This window comes from Eulemur rufifrons, chromosome 16 (assembly GCF_041146395.1).
Source record: "Eulemur rufifrons isolate Redbay chromosome 16, OSU_ERuf_1, whole genome shotgun sequence".
In the NCBI taxonomy this organism is placed as follows: domain Eukaryota; kingdom Metazoa; phylum Chordata; class Mammalia; order Primates; family Lemuridae; genus Eulemur; species Eulemur rufifrons.
Window position 1 is genome coordinate 29,206,822 of NC_090998.1, and position 25,468 is coordinate 29,232,289.

Below are 25,468 nucleotides of genomic sequence, written 5' to 3' on the forward strand. Positions count from 1 at the left end.
AAAATGCCTTATGCATCTAAGGACTATTTGTATTGAAGTAAAATGTATTAAGATGTTCAAAGTTTAAAAAAAACCAGACAAAAAAGTAAATAAAAATTGCACATCAAGTTTGTACATTACCATGGATATATTTTAAATGAGGAAATCAAACCTTCCACATTTTTTTTTTTCCTGATCCAATGAGCACATGATCCTAGGTCCTTATCATAATGGTCTTATTTTGGAGGCATTATGGTGTGGAAGGTGGTTTGGGAGATGGACAGGACCCTTGACTATCAAAACTGGTTGCCCGGCCAGGTAACTGAAAGACAATAATTTCACAATATGTGATCTAGTATAGAAATATAATACAGTGGTTAACTGTTGCTCCCTTTTAATGGTGGATATTCAGCCACAATATACACGTCTCTGCAGATATACACAGCTCCCTCTGCCCTTCAGGACGTATTAATACCTTCCCAGGGTAGCAGGAGGGGACATAAATAGAGAATTTACACAGAGCAGGGTACACAGATGTGTGAGCAGCACTGCACAGACAGCTATTTATTACTGCAGAATAATGTCACATTTTATGGCAGGCTTTTTAGTTCTTTTTAAAATAATTAATGGGAAAATAATTAATGGTTTACTGGAGTGAGGGGCAATTACTAGGCAAGTGCAATAAAACGGAGGGAGGTTCCAGGACATGAGAGACTCCATTCCACTTGCTCTAAGGCAGGAGGTGGTTACAGAGACAGTTAATAAGATGAGAAGGACGGCATTGGGCAGATCTGAGTAACCAAGATAATTTCCCATGATCCTTACATACCTATGTGTATTTAAAAAGTTTAATTACCACCAAATAAATTTGATTATCTAGGTAGAAGTAACCCGATTTTCTAAATGATGCTTTAGTCTTTGTTCTACCACCTGTCCCAATTCTTGAATAATTGTTCTTCTCTCATATTTATCCCTTCTCTGACAAGAGCTCATATAATTTAAATTATACATTTATTTTTCTCATAGTGCAAAATCTAGCCAGTTCTTAGGTCTCCAGTCCATATATTCTGTTTGACCAATGAATGTAGGAGCAGGGGTTAGAGAAAAGGAGCTATTTGGCTGGAGCAAGTACATTTACACATTCTTGTTCTCAGATACTCAGTTATCAGATAAACATCTGGGATGTTTTTCTGATGCCCATATTGTGGCTTATCTTCCTGTACATCTTATTTATTATGACTGAAAAGTGTTCACATGTTCTCAGACGCAAACATATGCCTATTCCACAGCTCCCATCATCAGATGAGTGTATAACTGCTTATTAAACAGTTATAAATAACTAATATGCTTTGGGTCATACAGCACCTTTCCTCTCATTAGTCAAAAGTTCTTATTTACATTATCACAATTATTCCTGCATCATCTGTGTGATGCCTATAGGGGCATGGGCTTCCATTTTCATTAAATATGGAGAAATGCAGTTGTAGACAGAATGAGCAAACTGCCCGGGATCACACAACCAGAGGAACAAAGATTAGAACCCACTTCTCCATCCACTGTGGGTCCTTGCTTAACAAAGCTTTGCTCTCCTTTCTAGATTCTTAGGATTAACATTCATTTTTCAAACTTAAAGAAGAGAATAGGAAATGAATAGCAATTATACAATAAGCAGTAGAGTCTACTTTGGACAATGGCCACTGTTGAAACAAAGCATAACTTTCCAAGGCTTGAGCTATTCAGAGAATACCTCTGTCTGTACTTCAGAAACTCTAGGGGACAACACTCTGTGGATAGCTGTGTGTGTGTGTGTGTGTGTGTGTGTGTGTGTCTGTGTGTGTGTGTGTGTCTGTCTGTCTTTTATGACTTATTATACACTAAATTATGAAGTCAGGTAAAAACCTTGAGCATTCATATATAAACAGATATCTGTGCTGACAATTTGCCACCCTGAGCATGCAATGTTCTTACAATGTTCACAGAGTTTTCCCCACAATGTCCTGAGTAGCACAGCCAATGTCACATTTTTGTGACTAAACTGAGATTAGAACCTGGTCCCACAGATATTTAGTGAATTACACTGCACAGCCTCTCCCATTCAACCCCGTGCTTAGTGCCCGAACAAGAAGCAGAATATTACCTATAGCAGGATGGTAGGTGTAATTATTATTCACTCACTATGTGGTCAGTGTAACTATTCTATTTATTAAATTGCATAAAATCCATCATCTACTACACATCCCTTTGTGAACGTGCATAACCTCTCAATTAATCAGGTCATATAAACTACTTCCTTTGTGACTTTTCAAGAGGCTGTAGCAACTGTCTTTGGGCAAGTAAGCCATCCAACCTAGCAACATTTGGTGTATCAGGTAGACTGATGACGAACTTCATGGCTAAAAATCCTGACAGAAAACAGGTATTGACACTTCCTCTGGTCACTATAACTATTTTTTTTTTTTTTTTTTTTTTTTGAGACAGAGTCTCACTTTGTTGCCCAGGCTAGAGTGAGTACCGTGACGTCAGCCTAGCTCACAGCAACCTCAAACTCCTGAGCTCAAGGGATCCTCCTGTCTCAGCCTCCCGGGTAGTTGGGACTACAGGCATGCACCACCATGCCCGGCTAATTTTTTCTATATATATTTTTAGCTGTCCATATAATTTCTTTCTATTTTTAGTAGAGATGGGGTCTCGCTCTTGCTCAGGCTGGTCTCGAACTCCTGAGCTCAAACGATCCGCCCACCTCGGCCTCCCAGAGTGCTAGGATTACAGGCGTGAGCCACCGCGCCCGGCCTCACTATAACTATTAATAATAGCTAACATTGTGCCATGCTTTGTGCTAAGCACTTGATATTTGGCATTTATTTAGTTTTACTCTGAGTTTACTGCTATGATAGAGTCACAGTGGAAACTTGGAGACGTTAAAGTAACTTGCCCAAGGTTGCACAATATGTGGTCACACAGCAGAGTTAGGTCTTGAACTCAGGCAAACTCATGCCTCAATATTTTTAAAATCTGTGGGCAGTTTTACTTCCTGGCCAGAATTGAGGGAGACATACCTGCCCCCTTACATAGAAAAGACGTATTAGATGACAGTACCACTATTTAAGGATTGTGGGGAACTTTAGGTAAGGCAGCTGTTTTCACAAAGAGAAGCACAAAAACTCAGTTTCCAGTTAGTAATAAACTTACTAGATTGCCCCAGCACTCACTGTTTTAAGTTTTCAGGCCATGCAAAGAATGTAACAGACTTGCAGTTTTTACTGGGCTTATTGTCCAAAGGAATATAAAGCCAGAAAGTCTAGTGGTTTTTAAAATCCAACAAGGCACACGGAACTTTGAATACTAATGGTAAACACTGTGAGACAAAAGCAAGAGCAATCTTTATTGCTATTTTTTTTGAACAGTTAATACATACAATGTCAGATAAAGGTTAGCAGATAAATAATACGTAAGCAAAAGAGATAAGAGAGGGCAGATGTCGGGAACTCTCAAGCTTACCTCCAGCAAGGGGTGCCAGTGTGTTATGGGTTTTCGGTGGTAGGCCAGCATTTCATTCCAGTGGTCTCGCCCGAGACCTTCCGCGTCCAGTCCTGTTCTGCACACTCCTATGACCTCGTTGTGTCCTACCCTATGATTAGTAGAGTATTATGCTTTCATTTCCAACATTCACAGAGAGATGGGGTTTCACACATCTTAGTAGAATTTTAAACATATGATTAAAACACCAGACTTTGCAATTTTACTACTTCTGGTCAAATGAAAATTCTTAAGTAAAGCAAAATTAATAAACAGTATCAACATTCAAAAATGAATTTAGGTAAGATGTACACACAAACCATTTTAATGCTCTGTAATTTGAACTCATTTCACAATAATAAAAATAGTGTGAATGACAAATGCCAGTAGGTCCTTACTTATATGATGAGTTTCTTTCTTAGTAGTCCTATTAAATGTAGGTGATGTAAATCAAATCTTGTTCTTTCCACAAAGCTTAATGTTTTGTAATATGTTTAGACTTCTCACCAGGAGCCCAGTACCCATTTTCTTTTGTATAACAGTATATTTAGTTGACTCTAAATGATATGTCAGTGTGTGTTACTGCTTGTACTACAATTAAGCAGGGCACGGTTATGTTCAATCCTGTGGCATTTGATTTATTATTGCATAACAGAACACACTGGACAACATTTCTATTTTCTATTCATGTCCTGCTTTCCCAGCAATGAATCAAAATAATAATAGTTAATATTTTTGAGAGCTTATTATGTGCCGGTGGTCTATGTAATTTAAATGTACTGACCCACTTGATCCTCATACCATGACCACGAATATCATTATTATTATCATCTCATTTTACAGATAAATAAACTAAATGCCCAGAAGGTCAGGGATACTCGACTTTGCAAACTCAGTAAGAGACAGAGGCAGGAGCTGAATCAGGGCAGTTGGGTCAAGACTGCACGGTAAGTTGCTTCTCAAGAATGGAACGTAATTTAAAGGAGTTGCTACAGGGTTATTTTGACAGACATTTCTGAAGAGACTGTTAAATGATATCAGGACATTTCATTACTTTCTTCCTGTCACTGGTGTAGACATGTATATTTAGTGTTATTTTTCTCAATATGAAATTTCCCAAAGAAGCATATTTTTAGAAATAAAAATTTTATCTTCCGTTTTATTTATCTCGTTAAGGTACCTTTCCCTAAAATTGCCTGGGTGACAAATATTCCATTGTATTTACCTGCACTCATTGCTTTGAGAAATCAGTAGCAGAATAGGACTGTTGATGAAAATGTTTACAACATTTTTTAGGTACGAAATTTCAACTAATTCAAGACTTCTCTCTCTCTCTTTAAATAGTCACAGTGTTTTTTTACTTATATATAAATTAATTTCAAATAGATGGTACAAATCATTTTATTTTTCAGTGCTTTATTTTTCCTAGCTCTGAGCCAGAGGGTGACACATTAGTGTCCCTAGGTTACAGAGCTCTGGTTACTACCATTTTCATGATAGTATAAAATAGACACTCTGTGTTTGTGTATGTCTCTTCTGTACTCACTTGCCTTATTATTAGAACAAAGTAAATATAGTAAAGCACTGTTTATGTGTTGATAATTTTGTAGGTTAAAGATATAAGTATTCCTTTCCAAAATTTATAAATATAAAAATCAAAATAATAAAAAGAAGTATATACTAAGGGCCAAATAAGAGATATAAACCTTTAGTGGGGCAAGAGTTCAGAGGAAGAAGAGGTTGGTCAGCCAAGAAAGACTTACAGATGTGCTGACGTGAACAGGACTGTGGAGACTTAGGGGACAAGGTACACAAAGCAGGGGGACATTCCAGACAAGGGGAAGAGTGGGGAGGGTAAAGGTAGGAGCTGCAGCTTCAGGGCTGCACTGGCGAAACTACAATTTATTTTATGAAAGGAGAAGTGACTCCAAGTGTGTGAGCTGGAAGCACTATCCACAAAACAACATTTTAAGATTAACGTGAAAGCATCAAAGCTGCATTCCTATGGCCACTATCACCTTCCACGCTTAATCCTCACTGTTTGCAGGTCTCTATCATGCTTAAGTTTTACAAATGGGAAAAGTGAGTTCCAAAGAGATTATGTAACTTGCCCTCTCACATACCTAGTTAAAGAGAGCTCAAGCAAGCCCAGTTGGAAAAACAAATTAATTGTAATCTCTGTTATTACCATAAAAAGACTTTACAATAGCCCTTTCTTTAATGTATTCCATACTACTTCTGGACTCATTCTTTCAGCAGCTGCAGGTGATTTTTAATTTAATAATGACTTCTTTTTTTGGGGAAAAAAAACAACCCAACTATTACATAGCAAACAATGAGTTTTGAATGAATCATTTTCCCTCCCCCCATTTAAGTTAAAACTGCTGTCAAATTGGTATTAACTGATCAACACGTAAGTGCACATATAGTAATAACATTCATCGGGTGTCGGGCAGGTGGGAGGGAAGGAGGGGATGGGTATATTCACACCTAATGGGTGCAGTGCGCACCGTCTGGGGATGGACATGCTTGAAGCTCTGACTTGGGTGGGGCCAAGGCAATATATGTAACCTAAACATTTGTACCCCCATAATATGCTGAAATAAAAAAAAAATTTACAATTTAAAATAAAACCTTTAATATGTATTAAAAAAACAAAAACAAACAAAAAGCCAAAAAAAAAAAACAACAAAAAAACCCCCAAAACCCTGCTGTAGCCGTGAATAACCCAGAAAGCTGAATTTGGCCTGCATGTGACTAGACATGGTGGCTCTTCAGTGAGCAGAGAGCTGCACGTACCTATCATAATCCATGACCGCAATGGAGAGGCTGACTTGGTCCACGTTCTCTGGAGGGATGTCAAAAATAATAGCCTCATTGTACACAGGGTTTAGAGTGTTTTTCTTTGTAGTTGTTTTCCTCTTTTTTAACCTTCGACCCTCACACATCAGAGACACTTTGACATAAGGATCTAGGAGAGGGAAGGCAATTTCATTAAAGTGAAAGTAATAGTAAAAAGCATAGATAAAACTGTAGTTAATTTTTACTGAATAAGAAAAGCGGTATTTTAAATCATTTGGTGTTAGCGGTATTAAATTCAAATGAGTTATTTGGGGGCAATAGATTCTCTAAGATGTCTTACTTTAAATGTAAGCAATGTGTCTTGAATAAACTAAAAGAATTCACTTGATCTCACTATTTTTAATACAAGAGAGAAAACCCACTAGTTTATCAAGAGCCAATCCAGAACTGTAATGCACCTTTTAGTCACAGTTGAGGACACATTTTGTTAGAAGTGATTTATAGGGAATGTAAACCTAACACCTGAGAATAATTGCAGTAAGGTCAGTTTCCTTCAGAATGATATAGAAGAAAAAAGACTGAAACTTGTGAAAGACTTAGCAACACTGTATCTAGACACAGGTATGTATCATCGCCATGAGTAAAAATTAGAAAGCAAAAACTAAATTGCGCTTGGAACTTTCTTTGATTGCTGGAATACATACTAAAATGAAAAGCAGCATTTTAGACCTAGTGTTGATGCTTGATAAGGAGCTCGGATTGCAGAAACGATCCCTACAATTAATTTATTGCATGCACAAGAGTATATGATAAAAAGGGCAATATTTAAAGATGGCCACAACAAAAGACTCCTGATATAACATTGTCTATACGATGCCAATGAGAAGAGAAGAATTTAGTTGGGTTGTCTGTTTATGGGCCAAAGGGATCAGATAAGATGACTTGATCCCTATCCTTCCACCTCCCACCTTAAACAGAAAAACTGTTACAGTATTATAGAAAATTATATACTATTATACTAAATTTCTAATAAGCCTTACTTTTGTGCCTTTTTATTCAAAGCAGTCGTGGCTTTGGGAGGGGTGTGGATATTGGGCTCAAAGTGTGCTAGATGGTTAAATCAATCAGTGTCTACTCTATCTTCGCGGATTTTTTTCATTCTGGCTGTCCTCTAACTGTGGCATCACCGTCTCTTTTTGTCTTTATTTTCATAGTAATAAATTTTATTTCCTTAGAATAAGCCAAAATTATGGCAATATTAATTTATTTGAGCAGGTGAAGGCTTCTTAACACATTCACTGCCAGGTGAATTGTATTCAATTCATGCTAATTTTGAGCCCGGGGCCTCGTGAAGCAAAACCCTGCAGTTGGTTCTTGAAAATCTTCTTTGTTGATGTACTTATTGTTACAATTAATATTGACAATTTAATTCTAAAAACGTGGATTAAATGAATAGAAGTCAATAACAAATTTTTCATTAAATTAGAAAGGATCGTTTCATTTTCCGAAGTTTTTATTTTCTATTTTTGTAATAAAACACTGTGGCCTCGAGGAAACATTTTCTTTTTCTAGTGTGGCAGTCAATGTGTTAAACTCTAGAAAAATGTGTCTGTATATTTCAAAAACATTTCCATCAAGGAATAAAAGGTATTTTGTGGCTGGAAATAGGGCATGGAGAGGAAAACAAGGTAATGGGGCAATGTTACTGTCTGTTTCCCATTTATTTTTCAATTTTAATAATGGGAAGTATGTTCTGAGGAAGAAGCTCACTTCCGTGATGCTTTTGTGCTGCAGCCCCAGGCCTAGGCCTTCTCATTAACAACGGGAATGAGGCATGGATTATCCTCTGCAGCCGCCACCACATCTCTGCTACATTCCTCTGCTTGTGGCAAGGATAATTTCCTGGCCCCTCGTTGATTCGCAAGCCCGTTGTGAGGATTAATGAGGTGGTGCTTGCAAAGCAGGCGCTCCTCTGATGAAAAGCTCCGTGTAAATAAAAAGTAATCCTGCACTTAAATTACAACGTTGATGCTGTTTGCTTGTCTCAAAATTTGATCTCTTTTCATATGTGGTAAGAAAGAGTAGAATGCACAGTAATTTGCAGAGTACACTGTTTCTCTGAAGTTCTTCCACATTTATTGACTCAAGACTTTTATTTTTTTTTTTACCAAAATTAGTGTAGAATTTACTTGTAGTTGTGTATCTAGTTATACATACACACTATGTATTGTGAACTTTAAAAAATGGATCGTGACATAATTCAAAAACCAAGATGACAGAGAGACACAATAAGACGTCTCTCTCCCATTTGTCTCCAGCCCTCTTTGCCCCTTAGTGTTTGTGCATCACTCCAGTGTTTCTTTATGCAAATTAGCTGTATGCATGTATGTTCTGAAATTCCCCATTCTTACATGGAAGAGTGCATGACATTCTTGTTTATTTTTGACCTCCTTTTTTCCACTTTTATATTCAGGAGATATTTTTACAGCAGAACTTAGAGGTCCCCTGTTTTTGTGATGCGAAAGTGGGTTTCTATGTTGTTCTGAAGAACCACAGCTTTATAGATACTCCCACGTCATCCTTTACTACAGCTCCATCACTATTTCTAATTTCTGTTTAATTCAACAAATGCTTACTGATCTCCTCACTCTTTGCTTATTATCTTTCTTCCACTGTGCCAATGTTCATGTATTAAATTATAAATAATCCCCTGGAACTGCAGTGATTTAAATAAAAGGGTAAAGAAGGATGATGTGGCTTTATCTTTTTATCAAAGTTAGCACAAGAGAAATTTCCTTCAAGAATTTGTTTCAGAAATTTCAAGAAGCATTAATTTATTTAGTTATTTCTGTCAGACTCCATGGATACCCAAATTTTTAGTTAGAAAGGTCTCACGAATGCAAATGGTGATCTTGGAACATGGTTTTTTCTCTGCAGATCAGGTGAGGGAAATAAATTCAAACTATATATCTTCATGTGGCCCTTACATATAGCTTAAAGTCTGAGAATCTCATAAACAACTGACTAGCTGAAATTGTGAGAGTGGATGGTAAGTTATGTATTTTTGAGATAGAACTAAAATTGGTAGAGAAAGAAAGAAAAACAAGAACCCAAGTTCAAAGTCAATCTATTTGATAATATCCTTTAAAAATTTCATAATGATAATGTAAATAAAAGAGGCGATTTGGAACATTTTAATGTGCAATCTTTTTTTCGTCTTATAGCACCCCACTATGGACAAATAATTCAATAGCCATATGTAATTTTAGATGCATGGAATATTTTATCTGGGCACATGCCCTTGATTTTTCTGGCCAATTTTATACGTACCTGATGAACCAGTAATATCCATCGCCTTCAGATTTCTGCACTTGATAACCGTTAATGTCATACGTCCAGCCGTCGGCAAATAACAAAGGGAAAACATGATTTCACCCAGGTCTATACTTTCCTAGAAAGGCAATTTCAAACACCAAATAGTGAAAACAACATATAATGGAAGATATTGAGTGAAAAATCACTTTAATAGAATATTGGAATGTCATTTTAAATAGTTTTATTGAGGATACAGGTAACACTGTAAGAAAGCAGTTCTGAGCGCAGTAAGAAAATATATCCCAGCTGCTTATTTGATATCTCTACTAGTGTTTATGACAAGAATCTCAAACTTAACACATTCCAAACCAGACCACTGATACCACCTATTCGCCATCATATTCCAAAACTGAATCCTCTGTCAGTGTTTCCACAATCAGCAAATGGCATCCCAATTCACCAAAAGGCTGAAGCCAAAAACCTAGGAGTCACTTTTATCTTTTTCCCTCACCTCTATGTCCAACCCATGGGCAAGTCTTGACTGTGACTGTCTGTAAAACATATCCTGAATCAGTGACTTTGTTTCCGTTCTACTACTGCCATTTAGGCCACCATCCCCTCTTGCCAGGATTACTTCACTAGCCTCTGAAACCGATCTCTCATTCCAGAAGTTAAATCCTCACACACAGCAGTCAAAGTGATCATTATGAAATGCAAATAAAGTTATATCCATCTTCTGCTTAAAACTCAGGGTTCACAACCGTATTGGCATAAAATTCAAACTCCTTACCCTGGCATGTAAATGGAATAGCTCCAGGACTTACAGTTAAAGCACTTATAGTTCAAATTCCTGGTTTATATCTGTTGTCCTGGTGTAATTATTAAGAATATCTCCTTCCACATTTAAATATGTCTTTGTTTAAATGTGGACAATGCATTAGAAGGTCATACACATAAGGCTCAAGGTCATCTGGGCCCTACCTTTCTCTCTCACTTTTTCTTTAGCCTCTCCTCCCCAGCTCTGATGTAGGCACCCTCCATAAACACACTCCCCTTTTTTGTTATTCAAACACATGAAGTTTGTTCCTACTTTGAGTCCTGTGTGTGTTCTTTCCCCTGTGACTAGTGCCTTTTTTTCTTATATCTTCATATGGCTGATTTCTCACCATGCAGGACTCAGCTCGAACAGCATCTCAGCATCTCTTCAGTGAGGCCTCCCCTATCATGTCATTCATTTTAAGGTAGTCACCCCTTCCTATCCTACAGCCTCCCCACTCCCAGATCCTTCACTGTTTTTTCAGAGTACTTATCATTGTCTGATATCATCTTTTAAATTCATTTTTCCTTTGTTTCCCTGACTCCCATTCATAACGTCTAGGAGAGCAGGGTTCTTGGCTGTCTTATTTTTTGACATCCTACAGAAGTGCCTGGTGTACAGCTGGTTGTCAGTACATAGGTTTTGAAGAAATGAATAAATTATTTAACTAATCTGGATAAAAACTGACCTGTTTTGTTTCATTTATGAAGCAGAACTGTCCATAGTATCCTGACATAGATTTATATGCTCGTTTGACTGCAGAGATCATGGAAAAGTGAGAATGAATGTGGACAATGGACAATTTAGAATGCCTCTCAAAGAGTTGTTACTCTGAATTACTAGGCTCCACTATTCTTAGACCATGAATAAAGAAATGAGAATTACATAACTCAGAACCTGAGCTGTAAGAGTAAGCCCAACAGATGTTAATAGCTCATCATGAAGAATTTTTAAGAACCTCGTTCTGCAAACCTGGATGCACAGTCAGTAACTTATTTCCCCCAGAATTAAACATATCACAAATTCAAGTAAAAAGATCTTTACTCCATTCTCAAACATACTAATTTATTTGGCTAAACATTCACACAGTGGAAGGAAGAGATTCATCTCTTTTCACCACCTAACAATTATTGAGCATTATTTGCTAGGTACGGTGGTAGGTGCTGTGGACACCAAAATGAACATGACATGGTTCTGCCCTTGAAGGTCTCAGTTGAGAAGGAAGAGAGGGATAAAGGGATAAGAAAATAAGTCCAAATGCCATTTTTATCACAATTCTCTTTTTGTTTCTTTTTGCAAGTATTCTTTAGGCTCAGTCAATGGGCTGAAATTTTCTGTCTGACAGCCATCTTCCTTTCCCTCATTGGGCATTTCTCCTTTCAGTTACTATCAACAAGTGTTGCGTATTTTGTTGCCAGCTCATCAAATTAAGGGATCCCTCTATGAATGTAGAGCATGATGCCAAGTTCCACCAAGAAAAACAGTGGGTGTGGTGATGGAGAAGCCAGGAGAGAAATAGGAGACATGATTTCAGGGATGAAATGCTTAGAACCCCACAGGAAATGCACCACATGAAAACAGAAAAAAGTACACAGACAGTCTGGGATTAACAAAACATATTTTCACGTTTGACTGATATGGTTTTACTTTTGCACATTAAACACTCTGTGAAAAAATTACCATGAAAGTAATTTTTCTACTTCTCTAGATACATTATATGCTTACTGAGTGGAACAAAGAAAGTTTACCATATCTGGTTCCATCTTTCAAAGATCCTTTCTATGGATTCAGTCGCAACATACTTTTGACCATCTGTTATTAACAAGTATTTGAAAAACAGAGAGAAGCTAAACTGAGGAGTTGACCAAAACACTAAGCCAAATAAACAGAGAGCACAGAGCACCACTGAAGGCCACCTTCCAGGAGCTCCGTATTACATGCTGCTTGGCTTCATGCCTACTGCGGCAGTGAGAACTCTACTTAAACATTCAAACTGCGAGTAGTCAGAAGTTTTAAGGAAACTAGAATGAACTGGGTGGTAAAAATTAACAGAAGATATGCATGCATAACCGCACAAAAGTTTAAGTCTCCATTAGCCCCATTTTTTCTTTCAGGAAGTGCGAATGTGAAAGAACAACCTGCCTACATACTGCAAAGGGCAGAATACTCTCTATGGTAAATACCAATATTATTAAACTTTTTAAATCTTGAAGTGATCTAAGAGATAATCATGAGAAAATGAACTTAATGAAGATAAATGGCATGACCTTAAAGAAGGTCTTATAACATATGTAATGCAGAACTGTAGATTTTGGCAACAGTGCTCTGAGCTATCGTGTACGCTAATTCTCAGTACCCTACACTAAATCTGTCTTGGTATCCATAGTCCAGCTCCAGTGAGCAGTACAGTTTTAATTGCCACCTCTTCTCAGCCTGTCCCATACTATTGTGGTTTATAAGGCTATACGCAGCCCCAACAATCAGAACTCTGTGGTTCTCAGCCAAGACCCAGGAAACAAGTTGAAAGTTCTCTGAATGTACAGCATACATATATTTATACACTAAAGTTCTCTTATATAAAAAGACTACATTATTTCTTATTCAGCACCCATTTGCTATTGTCTTAGACAAAATTTTAGCACAATTTTTTACTGGTATATCAATCAATAGCAGGTCAAAACTCCCATATGAAATGTGGAGATGAGGAAATTAATAGCATAGGTCTAGTGAGGGCAGCCATGAAGGATAGCTACAAAGACACAAAATAGATTAAAAAAAGAAGCAAATACTCTAAAAAGGATAGCAATCTGAAATCAGTTTGTATTAAGGGGAGCTCACCCTAATAATGCCTCAGTAACTTAACACTTTATGACTGACTTGCACAGTAATTAATAATTACAATGATGACCTGGAGTCATCAAGATAAGGAAATATTTCTTATATGTTCTATTTAAGAAGGTAGATAAGTGTACACTATTTTTCAAGATTGTTTTTATCCAAAATGCTTAAAATGTTTAAAGTGGGGATTTCAGCTTAACATGAGGAAGGTTCTGAGTTTATAAAAATTTTACTTATGTGTAATCCCATTTTCTACAATTTTATATAAATATGAGTTTTCCATACTAACCTTTGAAAACTCTTGTATCTTTGGGCAAATAACCGTGTAAAAGCCTACTATAAAGTCTAGGATATAATGTTGCATAAAGTTCCTTTCAGGTGAGAAGATCTTTACTCCATTCTCATACACACTAATTTATCGAGCTGAACACTCACAATGGCAATCTTCTGAGCTTCTACTTGGAAAATGGGCTTATGAAAATGGGCTAACAGTAAGATTGGGGCAGGTGGTGTATATTTGATTTCCTCACCCCAGCTCCACCAAAACAGAGCTGGGTAGATAAAGATCATTTGCTGATGATTGGCCGTAGTCAACCTCACAAAGTCAGAGTTATAAATTTTTTTTCCATGAACTGTTTCTCCAAAATAAAAATAAAATTCACTGGAAGAATAAATTGATATGCAAATATTTGCATCACACATCCTATTTCAGGACAGATTGAACAGTAAAATCAAGCTGTAGCGATTGAGTGTAAGATGGAGAAGAGACAGATTAAAGGCTCTATAACTAGAACTCATAACTATGATAAATACTCAGAAATAAGAATAGGCAGTATGTATTGAGAAAAATGGAGCTTGGTGACATGTTAGAGAAGTTTTAGGCTCGATGTAGCCATTTGATGACTTCAGTGGGCAAAAGGGATCCAAAAGTGTTGGTGACATGAAAAAGTGGTAGTTTGCCAGAGTAGAAAGGGTATAAGTTCCTGGGTCAGAAAAACTAGAGTTAAGATCCTAAATCTTCCATGTACTAGTTCCCAAGCACATGGCAAAAATGCCTGACCTCCCTGAGCTTGAATTTAATAGCAAGTAAAATGGAGATGATAGTAACTACCTTGCAAGGTAGGTGTCAAGCATGCAAGGTACCTGGTATAAACAGACATTCAAAAGTTAATAATGATATTCTTGTCCCCGGAGTATATTCTTTCCCGCTTTGTCAAAAATTAGGTGACTATATGAGGATGGTTCTATATTTGGATTTTCTGTTGTGTTCCACTGGTCTGTGTCCCTGCACTTGTGCCAATACCAGGCTGTTTTAAGAACCACGGCCTTGTAATATAGTTTGAGGTCTGGCAAATTAATACCTCCCATTTTGTTTTTATTGCTTAAAATTGCTTTTGCTATACGGGGTCTTCTTTGATTCCATACAAATTGTATAATTATTTTCTCTATGTCTGTAAAGAATGATGTTGGTAATTTAATAGGGATTGCATTGAATTTGTAGATCACTTTGGGTAGTATAGACATTTTAACAATGTTGATTCTTCCGATCCACGAGCATGGTATATTTTTCCATCTATTTGCAAGTTCTGCTATTTCTTTTCTCAGTGTTTCATAGTTTTCCTTATAGAGGTCCTTTACCTCTTTAGTTAGATATATACCTAGATATTTTATTTTCTTTGTTGCTATTTTGAAGGGTATTGAGTCTTTAATTTGGTTTTCCGATTGACTGTTATTGGCATATATAAATGCCTCTGATTTGTGTATATTAATTTTGTAGCCTGAGACTTTGCTGTATTCGTTAATCAATTCCAGGAGTCTATTCAACAAATGGTGCTGGGAGAATTGGTTAGCCACTTGCAGAAGAATGAAACAGGACCCACAGCTTTCACCTCTCACAAAAATCAAATCACGGTGGATAACAGACTTAAACCTTAGGCGTGATACAATCAGAATTCTAGAAGAAAATGTAGGAAAGACTCTTACAGACATTGGCCTAGGCAGAGAATTTATGAAGAAGACCCCCAAGGCAATCACAGCAGCAACAAAAATAAATGAATGGGACATGATTAAACTAAAAAGCTTCTGCACAGCCAAAGAAACAGTCCAGAGAATAAACAGACCACCTACAGAATGGGAAAAAATTTTTGCATACTACACATCAGATAAAGGACTGATAACAAGAATCTATTTAGAACTCAGGAAAATCAGCAAGAAAAAATCAAGCAACCCTATCAAAAAGTGGGCAAAGGACATGAATAGAAATTTTTCAAAAGAAGATATAAAAATGGCTAACAAACATATGAAAAAGTGTTCAACATCTCTAATCATCAGGGAAATGCAAATCAAAACCACAATGAGATATCACTTAACCCCAGTGAGAATGGCCTTTATCAAAAAAACCCAAAACAACACATGTTGGCGTGGGTGTGGAGAGACAGGAACACTAATACACTGCTGGTGGGACTGCAAACTAGTGCAACCCCTGTGGAAAGCATTATGGAGGTATCTTAAACAGATTCAAGTAGACCTGCCATTTGACCCAGCAATCCCATTACTGGGCATATACCCAAAGGAAAAAAGATCATTCTATAACAAAGGTACGTGTACCCAAATGTTTATAGCAGCACAATTCGCAATAGCAAAGATGTGGAAACAACCCAAATGCCCATCAATACATGATTGGATTAGTAAGCTGTGGTATATGTATACCATGGAATATTACTCAGCTATAAGGAATGATGAAGATACGACATCTCTATGGTTCTCCTGGAGAGAGTTGGAACCCATTATATTAAGTGAAGCATCCCAAGAATGGAAAAACAAGCATCACATGTACTCACCAGAAAATTGGTTTCCCTGATCATCACCTAAATACAAATCTGGGAATGACACCAATTGGACATCAGACTGAGGTGGGGGGTGGGGGAGGGGATGGGGGTATGCCTACACAATGAGTGCATTGCACACCGTTTGGGGAGTGGTAACTCTTGAAGGTGCTGACTCGGGAAAGGGGGGGTGGGGAAAAAAATATGAAACTATTGTTTTTAACTTGCACTGTTCACTTAATAATTTATCATGAATATTTCCCATATTATTTCATATCATTGTACAAGAAATAATGTATACATTATGAGGACATACTGTATCTAACAAGATATACTGTTAGACTCTTTGATTCTGTAAAACTAAATTGAAAAAAAAATATATATAATAAAAAAATAATAAAAAAAAAAATAAAAAAAAAAAATAAAAATAAGACAAACAGTTTCTACAATTGTAACTGTAAATAGGTGTTCAATATTTTGAAGCTAATAAAGTTGTTGATAAAGTGCTTAAAAAAAAAAAAAGTTAATAATGATATTAATGAAAATAATATTTGAAAAACACTTCTTTATGTTGAGTAGACTAGATCAGGATAAAAAAGACAGAAGAAAGAGAGGCTATTGAAGTAAAATATCTGTGGGAAGGTGTTGGCTGAAGAAAGGTTTGAATTCAGTGATAAACTGGGATGTAAGAATCATTAAGACTTATTGAAAAAAAATTTAAACATACAATTGGTTGCTATGGTGATAGCAGCCCTCACATCCACTTAGCCCCCTAAATGTAGCCTGTCTTCCCCGTTTCCTCAGTGGTAAGAAAACAGATGGTTTCTTCACACTGTTAAAAGCAAGATGCATTACTAGATCAAATGGGCTCCTTCATCAAGTTGCTAGCCCTTCATCAGCCTGCCCACAACGTGAAGCTTCAGTGAAATGCAGACCCAGAGTGGGTCTACCAGATTCAAAGTACTGTAAAATTTTTATTTCTCCCTGACCCACACCTCTCATTCACCTGAGAAAAATCATGGAATTTAACCTCGAATGCTCTACTTAACCTCACTTGACCTCAGTTTCCTTGGTATGAGGATGTTCAAAAAAATGAGCTAATTTATTTTCCAGCTCTAAAATTTTGTAATTTTAAGCACTGGTTAAAAAAATGAGGGCTCAATAGTGCATACAGTTCAGGCATGTTCAGGAATGTCTGGACAGGCCCTTTCAGATCTTGTTTGCTATAGTGCCTAGTGAGCCTCATTGAGAAGACCACAGACGATCAGTTGGTGCTAATTGCTCAATTTCAAGGTCAAGAACAAGTGATCATATAAAACAGCTATCATGTAAATTTCCAGGAAGGATCCACAGCACTTCCTCCCTCAACAGAGAGTATCAGGGTTGATCTAACTGGGGATTCATGAGGAAAAACCATACAGGATAACAGATGAGCAATGTTATTTATATTATCCTCTGGCTCCGCTAAAGTTCTCAAGGGGATACGCTGGTATGTGTTGGGCACACAGGGCTTACAATATAAAGTCCAAACTCCTCAACATGACACACGTGGCCTCTGACAATCTAGTCATTGGGGGAATACTGATGACCAAGGCAAAATTTTTCTCCTCCTAGGGTTTATATGAGATTTTGGACAAGTTTATCTCGATGAACATCGCACAATTAATGAGAAGTCAAACTGGAATGATAACATAGGTCTGCATAATTTCAAAGTATATGCTTTTTTTGAGAATCTAGTATTGTAAGTGCTTTTTAGAGGGATTCTTAGGTTTTGATTATATGAATAGTGGTGAAAGATACCTGATTCTTCCCATGAGAATCTAGGAGGGCTTCAGAAGTGGGTGGCAATTAATGTGAACCTTGAAGAATGAGTAAAGGCAAAGGGAATTTAAAACAGAAGGTGCAGCATACAAAGAGGCTGTGAAGGAGGAGTGGGGTATCCAATGATGACCAGAAGATCAAACAGAAAGCATGGGTTTTAGTTTTGATTTAAATGGCAACACAGTGGCCTTATTGATGGCCCTCCTTAGGAATTCTTAATCAGATCACCTGTGATTTTCCCTGCAGGATGAGATCTATTTTCATGGAAAATAACTTGGAGGGGTTGCAGTTTGATTTAGAAGGGGTAACATACAAAGATAATATATACCATGGGCCAGTTTGCAGCCTGAAACATAGATGGTCAAAATATATACACTTTTTTTTCCTTGTTCATGACAATTTTCTGGGGTCAATGATTGGCATGAGGTTGATGCTCAATAAAAAGCTTATTGAATGAATAAGTAAATAAAGAAATCATAAAAGCATCAGTCCAGGTCATGACTTCAGTTGCAGCACAGACATCTGTTTGAAGGAGTGAAGACTACCCAGCAACCAGAGAACAAGTTTTTGTGTGTGTTGTTGTCTTGGTGAGTAACCCTCCCCCCTAGAATTGGGCAAGGGCTTGTCCACATATGATGGCCCAGAGAATGTGATAAACTAATAGTCATAACAGTTTTGAGCCATTTAAAGATACATGTAAGGTATTGGGAGCTAGAGTTAGAAAACTCATCTATTATTAATAGCTTTATTGAAACTTATTTCTCTATAGATCTCTCTAGTCTCACATGTGATCTGGGATTATGTTTATAGTACATTGAAATTTCAGAATAAAATATATCTCTAAGGCCTACAGATTGCTTTTTTTCTTTGCACATCTGACCATCTGTCCCAACTAGCCAGCACAAGCTGTCTAGAGATTCTAGATAGCAAACGGGAAAGAGGAAGAAGCTGTTTGACAGAGTACAATTAGGAAATGTAATTAACATTATAACCATCCTTCAGTGACTAACCCACTTCCTCTCTTTCTTTCTAAGAACCACAATATTCACGTAGCACTTCCTCCCTGCCTTTCCTCCTTCTCCCAGTGATTCTGATAAAATTGGAATTCATTGTGTTCCAGAGGAGTGAGGGCAGGAATAGGAAAAGGAGGCCTCTATCAGAAAACCTAGTGAGATCCTTGGATTTTTAAATCACATTTTCATTATTGAATCTTTTCCACTAGAAGACAAAGAAAATGCTCACCAGGTGCCCCTTAGCAGGACCTCCTGGTATTTCTGCACAATGGAAGGAATGCATTTTGTATTAAGCACATAATGTTAAGCATTGTGCTTGGCCATGGCACAAAGTCCAGGTGAAACTTGGCTGAAGTCAGGGCAGAGAACATGGCAGTGTTAGCGACTGGATAATTACAAACCCCACTGGGCACTAGGTGATTAACGGTAACAACCCAGAGCTGCTATGGCCAGGGGTGCTATTTAAGAGCATCCATGGTACTGCTTGATGGGAGATCCATTTTCAGCTCCTGTCCAAGAGAGAAATAACTGTCTGCCAAAATAGTTTAGCACTTATCCTATCCAACACAGCCATAGACTTTAACTGCCAAGAGCCATGAAGTGCTCAGGTTATAGAGACAGAGCTGAGGCCTTAAAATAATCTTTCCTTGATTTAACAAATCAAGCCTCATAACCTGTGTATCAGGGATACTGAAGCAAAGAGGGAATAGCACAACATAGATATGGGGACAAGAGCAACTTGGCACACAGACAGAGGATATAAATTTGATAACTCTTCATCATACTGGTTAAGAGATATCATAAGCTTCTTGGAGACTTATTTTCAAAACTCCATTATCATTTACAGATAAGTACATAGAAACTTGTGCAATAAGCTACATACAACTCTCTTTTGATTGTTTGATGCTTTTAAATAGCTTTACAAAACTCTTAATTAATTAAAAGAATCCCTCTAAGTACTGCTGTATGTAGACATTTAGACTGGATGAACTTCCCTTCACTATCTTAGAGTCTATCTTAAATTGATCTTATGGTTCCACTCCTGCCTCTCTAAATTTATTCTTCACATAGTAGCCAGAGATCTTATTGATCTAAGTGAGAGCATGGCTCACTTTTTTTTTTTTTTTTTTTTTGAGACAGAGTCTCACTCTGTTGCCCAGGCTATAGTGCCATGGCGTCAGCCTAGCTCACAGCAACCTCAAACTCCTGGGCTCAAGTAATCCCTCTGCCTCAGCCTCCTGAGTAGCTGGGACTACAGGCATGCGCCACCATGCCTGGCTAATTTTTTCTACATATTTTTAGTTGTCCAACTAATTTCTTTCTATTTTTAGTAGAGACAGGGTCTTGCTCTTGCTCAGGCTGCTCTCGAACTCCTGACCTTGAGCGATCCACCCACCTCGGCCTTCCAGAGTGCTAGGATTACAGGCGTGAGCCACTGTGCCCAGCCATGGCTCACTTTTGAACAAAAACCATCAATGGCCTCACTTATTACTCAGAATAAAACCCAAAGCTCTTTCTATGTCTTGAAGTTTCTAGATGACCAACCCCCCCAGCTACCTATCCCCCATCATTCTCATGGAAGAGTCCTTATCTGAGCACCCTACCAAGGGTGTCCCTGCCCCACTGCCATTTCCTGCCTCTTACCCTGCCTTATGTTTCATGTAGCACATACCTTCATGGTACATGCTGGGTATGTCCTTCACTATTCCCTGTTTCCGTTTTCTAGAAAGTAGGCCTGATAGAACAGGGACATTTTATGTCCTAGGATACCCAGTGGAGTTTCTGGTAAACAGGAGACCTAAATAAATTTTGCTGAGTTGATGGATATAAAATCTTTGATTCTTTCTGTAAAAATAGATTATCAATTAGAACATTAGCAGTCTAATTAGTATAATGGCCTGTTTGGGCATAATTTTCTGTATGCAGATATCTAAGCTCTTCTGTAGGCTAAGATTTGATAGATGCCCATCTCCCTTTACTTACTATAGGGTGTGAGGTTATGCTTAGAGTATTTTAAAATCTAAAAGCACCCCAAAAACATGAATAAAATGGGTGTCCAGTCAGAATGTCTCTGGTTTAGTGAATTAAATTTATAGGACTTAAGGCAATATAGGCCATGGTATAGCCTTTTATAATATTGTCATATTTTATTCTATTTCCAGATTTAGGAAAAGAGTTAAGACATAAGTATCTCTCATGCATTTAAAAAATATAAGGGTAGTGTATTTAAGAAATCTAAATATTAGAGCAAGAACGTTAGGACATGGAAGGAACTGGGATATTAGTAACTGAGCAGATAAGAAGAAGGTGTCTCCTTTGTATGCAAGATTATAGCATGTTGGAGATAACTGACAATTAGAAACTTTAAATTTCATAATAATTTCACATTTATTATGTCATTTTACTTTCAAAATATTCCTGTGGGGTTGATACTATAAACCTCTTTTTGTGCATGAGGAAACAAGTTCAGAAATGTTAAGCAACTTATTCAAAGTGATACAGCTAAAAGGTACCAATACCAGGATTCTAAGGAAAGTACATTCACTTTAATTCCTGTACTTTTTCTGCTTCACTTTGTGGCTTTCCCCAATAGAAATTGTGCCTAAAATTTTAATAGCCAGAAAAACAAACTTCAAATTGTTTACATGGTCTTAGATTTCAAAGGTAGCAGATGAAATATTGTATGTCTTTGAAAAAAATGTTTAGAAATTACAAAATCAGATACCTGATTTATAGCAAACAGTTTAGTGCAACCTGTTACAGACGAGGAGGAGAATTCTTTTGAACATCTACATTTAAAAAGCAACTGAATATTCTTTTCACTATATAAAAGCATGTTAATAAATAATAATTAAGCTGGTTACATGCAAAGGAGAAATAGAACAACTTTAACAGTATCTTTAGAACCACACTAAATTCCTAAAACTTGCAACAGATCCAGGTGTGTTGCTAGATCATCTCAAGGCTAAAGTGTTTCTCTTTATTTCCTACAACCTTCAAGCATTAAAATATACCAAGACACAAAATATACTCAGACACAATTAAATTATACCCCAATATGGATTTTTACTCATTGCATCTAAGAAAGAAAAATTGCCTAGAAATTTCCTGAAATAACATTGACTCTGATTGTTTTTTTTAAATAAGGCAAAGACAGGCATTGTTTAGTTCTCTATGTATTTCAATCACAGTTTTACAAGATAGATTTGACATGATTATAAGTTTTAAAGGCCATATAAATATATTTTTGTTTCCAGTGTTACTATTACAATTTTTTTAATTCAAACTATATTAGTATTTAGAGATTTCAGTTCTATAAGCCAAAAGTTGAACTTCCATATTTTAAAAGAAAAATTGTTTCTTTTCTCTTTAGTATTTAATATATTCTGAGTCTGGTAAAACTGAAACATAATTTAGGGCAAACAATTGAACTAAGAGTCAAAGATTTGAAATCTAGTTCTGGCTGTTCTACTAATCAGCTTTGTGAATTGAAGTGATTTTTTTTTTTAACAACCTTGGGTTTCAATTTTTGAAACTATAAAATGAAAGGATTAAACTTGAACCCTCTACCAATTCTAAATAATGATCATATGATCTAGACATAAGACTTCTTAAAATCCAGCCCAGAACATACGCATTAAGGTAATATGAAAGACTTCTGACAATCTACTACAAGTCTTACGTGCTTTACTGAGAAAAAGATTTCTGGTCATTATTTAAAATCCTGATTTTATTTATATACAATTCTACCAACTTTAGTATCTGATTATTCAACCTAAAAGCAACAAATTGGAACAGTAAGGAACCCAGGAAGTACATATATGTATAATAGAGATGAAATGGTGAAATATAAGAGATCAGTGAACAAAATACAACTCTGCTTTTTAAATTTATACAATTAATGATTGCAAAGATCACCACTATTAAGAAAAGGTTAATTTACATTCAGTATATTCTACTTAAAAAGCAGGGACATCTGTAGCATTTTCTAAGTATTTCTACTTTAAATTTTTAAAGTAAGAAACTGGGAACATAAAAATGTTTTGGAATCTATAAAATGAACATAAATAGAAAATTATTTTTCCAGACTATTCTAAATAAATGATGTATTGTCCCTGTCTGAAATCTTGATTTTAGGAGGCAGAAATTCTGACTTTTTCAACTGCAATGAAATGTGGAATTCCACATTTAAGGAGATCATTTGAAGTTCGCTGTGTAACAGAGTAGAGAGCTGTAGCAATGGCCAGGGCTCTTTCTCACTTTCTGTGGTCAAACGACTTGTCTTACCATCAAGCCTTTAAAGGACGAATTTTATTTCTCCTGAGGTAATGAACACACAGAGCCCCTCAGATACACAGCATGGTCCTGAATGTTAGAGGAAATTAACCTGTTTGTAATTAGGAATCGTTTTCTTTCTTTAGGGATGCAGCAGGAAACAGATGGCACACACAAATTAAAGTAATTCCAGAGGGCTTCATGAAGGGACTATTCACAGATGTGAGGGAGCCAGAAGTGGGAAACCACAGAGATCAGTGCTGTGCCCTGGAGCCGGTAACAGCGGAGGCTGTAATGACCACTAGGACTGAAAGAGCGACAGGGAACAGTCACCTGGATTCAGAAGGAAAGTGGTAAGAAGAAAAGGCTGCTAGGAGAGGAACTGTAGCCTCAGGGGAAGGACATAGCCAGCCTGAGGAGTTCTCACAGGGGAAGAGAGCAATGGACAGAAAAGACATGTCCCTGCTGCATTCTCCTGCCCTAACATGTCTTTCCAGAAGGCAGAGACTCTTGCCTCAGAAGGCAGAGAGCCCTAGAACCAAACAAGCTGGCTTCCTGAGGCACCAAACAGGGTGGAGAATAGAGGAGAGTGAACCTAAAGGAACAGATTGGAGACATCCAGCATCTTCGGCTCTTGAGGTTTCATACGATACAGGCTGGTGAGGGAACAAAGAGGAGGAAGTGCCCAGTGGAAAGGGAAGAAAGCCCCGCCAGGCTTCCCCCAGGAAGAGAGTCTGAGTGTGAGTGGAATCTAAAGAGACAACTGAGGCTTTGCCAGGGAGAAAGAGGGAGAATGCACATTTCAGGCGGTGGCATCCATGGATGAGAAGCTGGCAGGCATGCAAAAGCTATCGCTTTGAGTGAGGTGAAACCAGTGCTGAGGAATCACATAGAAGAGCGGTGAAAATGAGTAAGGAAGGTTAGAAATGGGCCAGATCACCCAGAATAGGTGTAGTGGGAAATCAGAAGGGAACAGGAAGGAGAGGCCTTGGAACAGGTGGGGCGCTCGGGAGGGTGATACCTGGATGGGACAGGAGAGAAACTGAGTAAAATGCAAAATCCTTAGTGAATGCAAAAAAATAATTGGGAGATCATCTCTAGGTAGGAGATGAGGGACAGGCTAGATGGCTTGGTAAGTGTACACATCATAAAAAGAAGCAATTGTGTCTACTCACTGAATCACAGCATACAGTGATTAAAAAGATTTAAATGATCTCTGAGTCAAAACTTTCCCACCTGAATAGAAAAATATAACACCTAAAATTATCCCTTACCATAATAATAGGATACAATCATTTTTAGTACCAAGGTCTTTATTTCTGTTTAATATACTTAACACATTTAATATGTTAGCTACATCAATAACATCCAAAAACCTACCACAAAATGTATCCTGATGATATCACTGCTAACACTTGCTGGCAGCTAGCATATATTGAGCTTTTACATTGGAGTCAATGTTATTTCAGGCAAGTTCTAGACAATTTTGTCCTCCTAGATGCAATTAGTGAAAAATTGAGGTATGATGTGATTATATCATTTTTGTCTGGGTATATTTTAATGCTTGAAGGTTGTAGAAAGTAAAGAGAAGCATTTTAGCCTTGTGATGTTCTAACAACATACTTGGGTCTGCTGCAAGTTTTAGGAGTTTGGATGGTTCTAAAGATGTTCAGTTAAAGTTTTTCTACTTCTCCCTAGCATTTAACCAGTTTAATTATTAGTTATTAACATGCTCTTCCATAGTGAAAAGAATATGCCTGATTCTGTGCTAATGACTTATCTTGAGTCCTCACAACAAATGATGGTTTCCCCTCTCATAATCCCCCTTTTACAAATAATATAATTAAGACTTAGAGAGATTTGGTAATACGCTCAAAGCCATATACAGATAAGTGACACAGCAGGAATGCAAAGACATGTGGGTTTATTCCGGAGCCTTAAGTGCTTTACTGATTAGGCTATGCTGCCTTTAACCATAGCTATAGAGGGAGAGAGAGTCCCAAGGATGGTGGGGAAGCCAGATGGCAATTATAATCTTCATAAGTAGAACAGTGTAGGAATTTAAATTGGAAATTATGTAGATGTAATGAACTTAAGCAAAAAACCCATCATTTTGCTTTTTAAACAACCCCAAATATTATGACTAAAATATGGTTGGTAGCCATTCTTTAAGTGGCCACTTTGGCTACTCATTTTTGAATGACACCCTTTCAATGAATCAAAAGATCATACTGTGCTCACCCCACAATGCTATGTTTATCCAAAAA

General features: G+C 37.1%; 1 protein-coding gene across 1 annotated transcript in view; it reads right to left on the reverse strand.

The window, feature by feature from the left end:
• Positions 1–229: 229 nt before the first annotated feature.
• SYT10 (synaptotagmin 10) overlaps positions 230–25,468 on the reverse strand; it is a 58,671-nt gene continuing 33,432 nt past the window's right edge. The window contains exons 4-7 of the mRNA XM_069490879.1: positions 9,628–9,748; positions 6,295–6,466; positions 3,478–3,607; positions 230–301 (exon numbers count right to left, since the gene is read on the reverse strand). Of these exons, the coding sequence (XP_069346980.1) occupies positions 230–301; positions 3,478–3,607; positions 6,295–6,466; positions 9,628–9,748 (495 nt within the window). The remainder of the gene's footprint in view (positions 302–3,477; positions 3,608–6,294; positions 6,467–9,627; positions 9,749–25,468) is intronic.